The sequence below is a fragment of the Melospiza georgiana genome, chromosome 3 (genome assembly GCF_028018845.1).
Source record: "Melospiza georgiana isolate bMelGeo1 chromosome 3, bMelGeo1.pri, whole genome shotgun sequence".
In the NCBI taxonomy this organism is placed as follows: Eukaryota; Metazoa; Chordata; class Aves; order Passeriformes; family Passerellidae; genus Melospiza; species Melospiza georgiana.
Genome location: NC_080432.1, coordinates 113,352,145 through 113,362,685, shown reverse-complemented (window position 1 = coordinate 113,362,685; position 10,541 = coordinate 113,352,145). Strand labels below are relative to the sequence as shown.

Sequence of the window (10,541 nt, the reverse complement as noted above, 5' to 3'; positions counted from 1 at the left end):
AGACAAATTCTGGCAGAATGGTGTGGATGAGGGGGAAAAAGAAAAAAACTTGAACCAGTATGAAACTAAAGATGATAGTTTGGGAAATTTATCAAAGAAAACCGAAGAACAGTGTCAATTCTGCTCCTAGGCTACCCAGCTTAGATTATTAAGATCCCGGTTAGAATAGACTATATTTTGTCTGTTTAAAGTATGTTTGTGCATGTGGATTCACTGCTATGTTAAGAAGTGTCTGTACTTTGACTTTTTTTGCATTAGTGTTGCAAGTCACTGTTAATCAGGGATGGCAGTAGGCAATGTTTTTGTATGCTTCATTTGATTTTTTTTTAATATTAGCTACTTTAAGTACTTACTAAAAATATTATCAATTGATTTTAATATAATCATACACATTTTTCTTTTATCTAAACATTACCTCTCCTTTGAGGAAAGGCTGAGAAAGTTGGGATTGTTCATCCTGGAGAAGGCTCCAAGGTGATCTAATAGTGGCCTTCCAGTAAGTAAAAGGGAGCTGACAAGTGAGCTGGAGAGGGACTGTGGGGGTGGCAAGGTGATGGAACTGGTTGCCCAGAGCAGTTGTGGATGCCCCATCCCTGGAAGTGTTCAAGGCCAGACTTAATGGGACTTAGGGCAACCTGGTCTAGTGGAAGGTGTCCCTTGACAGGGTGAGGGTTGGAACTAGATGATCTTTAAGATCCCTTCCAACTCAAATAATTCTGTGATTCTATCATTAATACATGTTTATCGTCTTCTGGAAACCAATATTAAAACAAATCATACCATTGCTGAGGGCCTTTGACCAAATTAAATAGTTAATGAAGGAACTGAGGAATACAGACCAGAAGAGTATTTAGATTTTAATATCCAGGTTCAACATATTTATGATGCACCGGGATATTTGTGTACTGAAATCAGGATTCCTCAAAATGCTGCAGCAGTGCCAGAATAAAGTGCATTTGCCAAAACCTTGCCTCAGTGGAATTAAGAAGTACCTGTACTTTTAAATATTGAATGCTGTAAGCAGGAAGCGCCAGGCAGCATACCTTCATCAGCCACATTTTAAATTGCTAGCACAAGTCCTATACATAATGATCTCCAAAGACAGCATGCTGGGAGACTGTTACTTTCACGAATAATGACATTGTTTTGCAAACTGACTATATGTCTCTGAAGGTCTCCCCTGGAAAGTGGAATCATTGTCATTACCTAGGAAAAGCTGCCAGGCAACTTCTGTGAGTTCTCAAGAGAGTGCTACTGCAATTCTGTCTTGCTTTGAATAACTTTCTGCATTCACCTTTTAAAAGATCCTTCTATCTGAGTATCTAAAGCCAGCAGATCAACAGATTAGGCTCTAGGCCCTCTCTCTGTATTAGAAAGATTGAAGTGGAAAGTGGTTAAATTGCACCTGAGTGACAATTTAACACGGCTTATGCTGACTGGCTTACTGTAGGAACTGCAATCCCATGGAAACTGGAACTCACAAGCAATTTTTGGATGAGCAGTGTAATGGAGCCTTGTGTTTCTTACCAGAAAAGATTTGAAGTTTGTTGGCTTTGTTTGTTTTGCATATAGGAAAAGAAATAGCAGGGGGGTGGGGGGAGGGGGCTGTTTAGGAAGAGTGAGGAAAAAGAATTGAACAGAATCTATGACTTTGAGCATTGTGTGAAGTAATCTTGTTTATTACATGCCCTATAAAAAGGTATTTATGGGCTTGCTACTGCAAGCAATTGTAAAGGAGCCTCTATGCTCTCAAAGAACCAAACCTGTGATCTGAGACCACCAGAATTCAAATCACTTTTAAGAAAGCCTTGTTGACTCTTGAATGTGAGCACTATAACTTGCCAACATTATGACTGTAAAAAAGCCTAGAGCACGTGGCCAAGGAAAAGGAGGAGCTGCTGAAAAAGCATCTCTGTAGTCGTTAGCTCTGGCATTACAATTATTTGGTGGGGATTTTTACATGTAGATCTTTTGATTCATTCATTGAACAATTATTCGACTTGGAGACCACCTTTGAGACAAACCTGAAACCGAGAGAAGTTGTGCCATTGAACTCAATGCATTCTTGGCTTCTCTTTCTTACACTCGCTGGAGCTGAAGAAGTTTTCCCTGGGACAATCTTCGTCGAGTGGATTGGGATGATGGAATGAGTATATAAAGAAGCTGGGATTCGCTGACTTAGAGCTCCTCGGGACTCAGCAATTCCCTGGTACTCCTGCTTTCACGGCCGAAGGGGGCCGAGCGTTTGGGAGCTGGGCTTTGTCCGGGGGCCGGCGCGGGGCTGGGGCTGTGCCGGCAGTCCTGCCCGAGCCCGAGCCGCTCCTTCCCCCGGCTCGCCCCCTCCTCCCCAGGGCCGGCCCGGGCCCCCCGCCGCCCCCCTCCCGCGGGCTGTCCCGGGCGCTACTTGCCATGGACAGGCGGCGTCCCGAGGCGGCGCCCGGCGGGCTGGGCGCGCCCTCCTCGCGGCGCTGCCCCTCCGAGCCGGAGCCGGAGCCGGGGCCGGGGCCGGGGCCGGGGCCGGGGCCGGGGCCGGGGCCGGGGCCGGGGCCGGGGCCGGGGCCGGGGCCGGGGCCGGAGCCGCGGCGGGAGGCGGTGCTCTCGCTGTCGCTGCCCGCCCGGCTCCCGGCGAGCACGCGGGACAGGAAGCTGGACTTGCGGGTGCCGGGGCAGTGCCCGCTGTCCGGGGAGTCGCCGCGCTCCTCATCCAGATCGCGGCAGGCGCTCACCCGGCTCTGCCTGCGGGGCGCCCGGCGAGCGGCTGCGGCCGCTCCCGCCGCTGCCGGCCCTCCGCCCGCCGGGGCGGCCCGCGGCGCCTCCTCGCTGCTGGACGAGGGCGGCTGGTGCTGTCCGTGGTGCCGGCGGCGCGGCGGCGGCGTGGCCCGGAGCTGCCCGCGGTGCTGCCGGGCCGGGGGCGGCGCGGGGCCGGCGGGCGCGGGGGCGGCGGGCGCGGGCGCGGGGCGCGGCGGGGCCGCGTTGCTGGCCAGGCAGGGCGGCGGCGGCACCACCGAGCTCTTCTTGGAGTTGTACGCGCTGGGATCCTCCTCGGACGGGCCCGCCGGCCACAGCGGCTGCCCGCACAGGCTCTTCCGGATCTTCTTGATGCCCAGGTGGGCGATTTCGAGGATGTTGAGGAAGAGGGAGACGGCGGCGATGCTGTTCATGAAAACCATAAAGATGGTTTTCTCTGTGGGTCGGGACACAAAACAATCCACCGTGTTAGGGCAGGGGGGCCGAGTGCATTTGTAAAGGGGAGACATGTGAAACCCGTATAAAAGATACTGACCTATCATAAAGCCCACCTCGACCACCGAGCGGGTCAGGATATGTAGGACATAGGTGCGCAGCAGGGACCCTCTCAAGGGTGCCTTATTCACTTTCTTCTGTTCCTCCAGCTTACGCAGTTCTCTCTCCACCCTCCTGTGCTCCTCGAGCATGGGCTCCAGGTCCTCGAGCTGAGCCCGCAGCTGGGCTTTCCTGTTCTGCCGCTCTTTCTCCAGGGCCCTCAGCCTGTAGAGCGCGTGGCCCATGTACACTAAGGACGGGGAGGAGACAAATATGATCTGCAGTACCCAGTATCTGATCAAAGAGATGGGGAAGGCTTTGTCGTAGCAGATATTGTTGCAGCCAGGTTGCTCCGTGTTGCAGATGAACTCGGACTGCTCGTCATCCCAGACATCTTCAGCGGCCACTCCCAGCACCAGCATCCGGAATATGAACAGGATTGTGAGCCAGATTTTGCCAACTATGGTGGAGTGGATGTGCACTTCTTCAAGGATGCTGCCCAACAAGTTCCAGTCCCCCATGGTCAGAAGTTCATATCTGGGGGGGAAAAAAAAGTTATTCTCCTGCAGTGGTGGATTTCTTTTGGAAATGGACATTTTTAGTTTTTGTTGTTTGTTTTGGGGTGTTTTTGTTAATTTCAATATTTGTGTTTCACATACATTCTTCTGGTAGTTGGAGAGCTCTTAGATGTTCGTCATTACTTTCTGCTTACTGAGCCTTTAGATTAATTCAAACTTCATGGTTACTGGTCAAAGATGTACATGTGAGATTATTTCAAGTTTAAGAGATATTATTTCAGCTATAAACCACAGTACTTCATAACTGCCCATAGCTTTATATTCTTTTCTTCCCACTACAAGTGAAGATGACTTTTTTCCCACCTGGCAAATCATTTGCCAACTACAGTTTAATTCTACACCCACTTCACTCCACATTGACTATGGATTTGGCATCGTTTTGCCACAATAAATTATGTTCTTGGCTTTACTTTTTTTGATAAAGTTTTGAGAAGCGTCCTATAACTGTGATTTAGTTTCTTTTTTTACCCTAAGGTAGTAGCAATTTTAGTGCCATCCATCCAACATTTTCCCCATCTACCTGGGTAACAATTCACAAGTTTCTCTCTGAAACTACAAATACACAGCGGATTTACACATAGCTGTACATTTGCAGTCTCAGTTCTAGGATAATATCAATAAACTGAGTGCTCCTAGGGTTAATACCTTTATTTTTATGCATCAAGTTTTGCTGCATCTTAATTATAAATTGTAACATATGAGGTAATTGAATCAGAGCGATGTGGAGGTTTTTAACAGTGAGTGTGTGAAAATCTTTTTAACTGTCTCTGTCCCAGAAACTGATTCACAAGCAAATTGGTCTGTGTTCTGCTTGATTTACAAGCTGCTTCTTTTGAAGCTTTTTTCTTTTGGAGCTTCAGATAATGTGGGGAATTGAAATGCAAGATATTTGACTGTTTATTTGTGAATCACCTGCATGTTTGGTGTTGTGCCCCTAGAACTTTTTCTGCTAATATGACAATAAATTATTGAAGCAACTGGGATCATATCTACCTTAGGGTTCACACTTGAATTTCTTTTATGCTACAATACTTTCAAAACATCCCAAATTCCACTAAACCACAACCTTTAGTAAAGTACAATTTCTAAGATGTTTTTCAAAGATCTGGCTGGTTGATGCACCCAAAATCTTGTATATATTTAAATGATAGCATAGCTGGGTGATATCACCATTATTAATATGGCTTGGCTCATGACATGATCCCAGGAAGTTCAGTTTTGCTTCAAGGCTATATTTATCCACACCACAAGTAAAAAAATTCAGTTGTAACTGGCAATGAAGTCATTCTCAGCATAGGCATCCTACAGACTTTATTATTATGTTGCTGGGACTGTTTTTGGTCTGCAAATTTGAATTTTCACACATGGAACTGGCTGAGTAAACACATCTAGTCAAGCAATCTCTTAGGTGTTGTTATGCACCCAGAATATCTTGTTTCCCCATTCCTTTCCTCCCACGCATATCATTGCAACGAGACACAGGAGGAAAACAGAAAGTCAGCAATAATTATTGTAGTCCAATGCAACAGTTAAGCAAAGGAGCTTTAGGCATATTCACTGCCTTGCCAGTGGCTGATCCCTCACTGAAATTGATTGACTCAGCAAAAAACCCCAGCCAAACAACAAAACCCTATGTGTGATGCTACAGTGTAAATTCAGGGATAAATATGTTTTAATCCCAAAGATGAAATTCTCTGGCAGCAGAAACTGGAACAGAAAGTTTATGTCTGGAACAGAAAGTGGATGTAACTATTCAGGGCAAGGGAGGTGTCTAAACATATCACTCTGGCTCGAGAGAGTTTTGTTTCTTGAGTTGTTTCCACCATTGTTTAAGTAACTGTCCTTACCTTTGCATTATAAAAGCCAACAGAAGAAATGAAATTGTAGGAATGGTATAAATTCAGTCTTTAAGTGAGCCCTTGATACCAGGACACTTCCCCTCAGCTCTGCACTGATAGAACTCTCAGAATAAATAATGACGCAGTGAATACTGAGTATAAAATAAAGAAGTTAGTTTAGAGCCACAAAAGCCAGCATATCTAAGAAATCAGCACAAACTACTTCACAACCTTGTCATAGCAACACGCTTCTAATTTTTCCATTTCTGTCCCCTTCCCTGGTCTTAATTGAGTTCTAACAGAGTAATTTCAGTTTACTGTAAGACAGCAATCTTAAATATCAATTATATCATTACTTCCAGTTTACTAGTAGACTAGAAATTCTAGTAGTACAGCCTCTTCTATACCACTAGCACTGTAGAATAGAAATATATCATTTTCAGTATAGAAAGTACATACCTGAGACATTTCTCATTATACCATCTAGCTTTGTGTCTGCCCAAGTATTTTTGTATGGTTATTTCAAACAATAAAAATTCATGTATGTAATCAGTTAGAACCAGATGGAAATCCATAATTTCTCTTGGAGGAAGTTTCTTTATTTTTTGATTTTGCTACTTTAAAAATCATCTTGTCATTAGCTACTATTCAAATCACTTCTATGCGACATTCATGCCATGTTTGCATCAGTTGAGGTATGAAATAGCAGCATTAAACTTTTAATTTATTGTCAGAAGTTAAACGTTAAGATGCAAATACTCATGGTTTTAATTTGCATTGCTTCAAGACTGACAGGCACCTGCCTGCTCCATACAGCCCTAGAAAGAATTATTTTTCTGCCACTTACCTCAGGAGAATGCCCCTGGTTAATCTCTTAGAGCATTGCAGAAGGAGCATGCAGAACTGCTTGTTGTTATTTCTCAGAGATCTCTCTTTGGGAGTCCTAGGACATCTTCTTTTTTTTCCTTTTTTTCCTTTTCCCCAAGAGCCCAAGCATAGACGTGGTACACTGAACGGGCTTCTCAGTTCTGTGCAGCTGGGTGCCAAGATCACTCTGTCTAAACTGTTCATGCACAGTTTAAAAATCATCAGATGATAGGATGGATGATAGGATGGTGCCTCTAGCCAAAATTATCATGCAATTATTGTAGTCAGTGGCATCTAATAAAGCCATTCCCCCAAGGCTTAATCTGTCCAGCAGCAGTTTGATAAGTCCCTATGCCTTGTTTTAGTCAGTTCTTTGAACTTTACACCTTCACCCAGCACCCAAATGGAGTTTTATTTTGTAAAATGGCTAAACAGGCAGCTTTTACAGTACAATAGAGTCTTACATTTTCTTTACATTCCATTAGTTTAGCTTTGGATCAATGCTCGAGGATCGATCGGTCATGTCCGATTTCATACCCTGCTGCCTGGTGAGTTAATTTAGGATGTGTTAGACTGAGCCTTTGAAAATGGAGGCCACAGGAACTACGACTCGAGTCTTAAGTTAGAAACACAGGCATTCAGCACAGTAACCCCTCATCAGATCAGCTGGGCTGAATAGTTGCCCTCAAGCCCATTCAGAACGGGTATCTGTGAGAGACAAGGTTTATAAAAGAAGGCAAGTTGTCAAAATAATATTTTATGAGAAATTGGAGCCACCAGAACTGAGTCACCCATTCTAAGATCTTGTACTGCCTACTCCTGCCCATGCCCAGGCCTACATTTTATGGAAATACAAAATACTTGTTTTTTTCTCTCTTATTGTAGAACTTCTGGCCCTCTTCTGGCCCTTTTCTTCCATTTTATAAGGTACATGTATGATTTCTATTTCAGACTCCTCTCCCTGAAGATACTCCTACAAACCAGTGGCCAGTTCTCAAACAAGAATAGCCTCACCTCTTCTTTGGAATGATCTCTGATTTATGCACCCTTGCATCCTTCTCTCCTGCACAAGCTGTACATGTCCCCCTGAAAGTCCTGTTTGAATGTGCCTTGAGAGCCCTGCAGCAGCTGAGGTGGCTGCAGCGGCTCTCCTCTAGCCTCAGCCTAACACAGCAGATGTATGGCTTATGCACACATTACAAACAAATGCCTTACAGGCACTAGGAATACAATTTTCACTCCTGAGATGTGCATTAATATTCATCCAGACCTCCCCATGCCTTTCTCATCCATAAACTCTCACATACCTGCCATTGACATTTTATTTTCATGTCTCTTCTTTCCAAATCTGGCCACCAAGTCCTTAAATCTTTTCCTTGCTGCTTCAGCTCAGAGCATTGACTCAGGCCTGGTCCTGTGTGCTGCCTCATCAGATGCTCTTCACCTGACATCTCCAGCAGCTTCCACAGTCCCAGGTGTTTCTCAGGAGCCCCCTCTTCACCTCTGCTGGCTGTGAAAGCTTGAGAAAAGAGCAAGAGCTGCAGCACCTATGATGTGCCCACCCTGTCAGAGCTGTTCACTGCAGAAGCAGCTCATTCTGGGCCCAGCACATTTCTGTCCCATCCCACCTGTCCCTTGGCAGGTCCAGAACCACAGTGCCTACTTCACTCTGCCCTCAGGGGAGCCTGGTTTAAGGTTTTGGTTTTCTCGGGGGACGAGGCAGGTGACAGTGGGCTGTTCAGGGACAATTTTTTTGCATTTCTGCTGTAGCAGCAGAATAATTAATGTTGTTAAAGGACTGCTCCTACAAGCTTGTTAATGGACCATATAATTAATTGTGCATGAAAGGGAAGCAGGGTGAGGGCACAGGGACAGTGGTGTTTGCATTTGCAAGAATCTGTGGTGCCTCAGGACACCCCCTTGCTGTAAGCTCCTGCCACAGACAGAGCCAGCTTGATTCACAGCGTGAGCTGACAGCAGGCTGTGTGTGGATTGGTGGGAGGGAATAGATCCTGCAGATCAGAGATGGGACCTTGGCCAGCGGTGACTGAACAGGCAACTGTGAGAAGCAGCACAGTGGGAACCAGCACATCCTCATGCCTGACCTTCCTGAGCAGGAGTGACCTCCCTGCTGGGAAGCAGAGACCCAGGGAACATATTGCTGGGGCAGGAGCAGATCACAGCCAAGGAGGGCGGTCCTGGTGGTTATTCACTAAATCCCAGCATCCAAATCCAGAGTGTGGCATTTACTCTGTCCTGTGTGTGACAGCAGGATTCTGCAGCTGGGATGGGGTGACCCTGGATGTAGGTGCAGACTGAGGAATGAGAGGCTGGAAACAGAGCCACAGAAAGGATCCTGGTCCATGGCAAGATCAACACGAGCCAGCAGTGCCCTGGCAGCCAGGAGGGCCAGCCCTGTCCTGGGGTGCATCAGGCACAGCTGGGCAAGGGAGGGGATTGTCCTGCTCTGCTCTGCTCTGCACTGGGGCAGCCTCACCTCAAGTGCTGGGGACAGCTCTGGGTGCCACAGTGTGAGGAAGACATTCAGCCATAGGAGAGAGCATCCAAAGGAGGGCAACAATGATGGTGAAGGGCCTTGAGGGGGAGCTGGCTGAGGTCACTTGGTCTGTTCAGCCTCGAGACCCCATTGCAATCTACAAATTTGTGAGGGGAAGATGAGGAGCAGATGCTGATCTCGTCACTGTGGTGCCCAGTGATAGGATGCAAGGAAATGGCCTGAAGCTGAGTCAGGCAAGGTTTAGGTTTGGGTATTAGAAAAAGGTTCTTTGTTCAGAAGGTGGCTGAGCACTGGAACAGCCTCCCCAGAGAAGTGGTCACAGCCACCAAGCCTGAGAGTTCAAGAAGCATTTGGACAACACTCTCAGGCAGATGGTGACATTGCTGGGGCTGTCCTGTGCAGGGCCAGGAGCTGGACCCTTGTAGGTTTCTTCCAACTCACAATATTTTTTGATTCTAAGTTAGAACTCCCAGCTAGTACAAAATAAGTTCTTCTAGTGTTAGATCCAAATACACTTTTTATAGCATTGCAGGTTTTGACATTCTTGTCAGGCACTCACACATTTGAAAAACAGAAAAAGATATATATGGGAACTAATAGTAATTTTCTTATAACACAGACAGCAGCATTTCCTTGTACTAATACTTCACAATTCTGACATCACAACAAAGCTAACAGTACAGGGTCAAAACCACTCCAAAGTGCACATGCTGTCTGCTGTCTCACCAAACCCATCACAAATTGGATGTGAACAGTGAGCTGGACAACAGGCTGCAGCCAAAGCAATTCAGCTATGGGCATAATGACATGCAAAGGTGAGACTACAGAATTTTAGCTTTAGACTAAATCACTAAACTGATACATTGTACTCTCACTATCTAGAGTGAGAAATTCCTTGGCTTACTGAAAAAGTCAGTTCACTTGAACTTCTTTCCATTTTACTAGACAAACATTACTGTTACTACTGGTACTAACTCGCTCTTTCTGAGCAAGTTACCTTTCACAGGAACCAAACAGCCACCCCTGAAGCTCTATCCATCTGTCCTAGCAAAGCCAATTCTGCTTCTGAAATGCCTCAACTGATTTCATAGACTCTTCTAAGAAATCCTTAAGACTGCTCCTCAGCATGCTTTATTACTGCTGCTTCCCTCCATGAAGACATATTGCTGAAGATTATTCTGCATCTGGTTTTAGAGTGAATACAATGAGAGGAAAGCCTTAATGGGAATAGCTATGTGTTGCTGGATTGACATCTAAGGAAGTGTTCTGAGTTAAGACAACTGTTGTATGTACACCTTTAGCTGCCAACAGACTTTGCCTTAGAGAGAATCCCTCAAAATTCAATGGCCAATGCCCCATGATTTCACTATCATGCACATCTCCACTCTCTTAATTTAAACTCTGGAAAATTTTTGAATACTCACATAAATTAAACAGGATCCTGTAAAAATATGTGTG

The 10,541-nt window shown here is 45.8% G+C and overlaps 1 protein-coding gene across 1 annotated transcript; it reads right to left on the bottom strand.

The window, feature by feature from the left end:
* Nucleotides 1-1,980: 1,980 nt before the first annotated feature.
* On the bottom strand, nt 1,981-5,013 carry GJA10 (gap junction protein alpha 10). Its single transcript, XM_058019970.1, has 3 exons — nt 3,006-5,013; nt 2,603-2,897; nt 1,981-2,024 (listed from the first exon to the last, which is right to left on the bottom strand). The coding sequence occupies exons 1-3, from the start codon at nt 3,876-3,878 to the stop codon at nt 1,981-1,983; spliced, it is 1,212 nt and encodes a 403-aa protein (XP_057875953.1). The 5' UTR covers nt 3,879-5,013.
* Between the last annotated feature and the right edge of the window lie 5,528 nt (nt 5,014-10,541).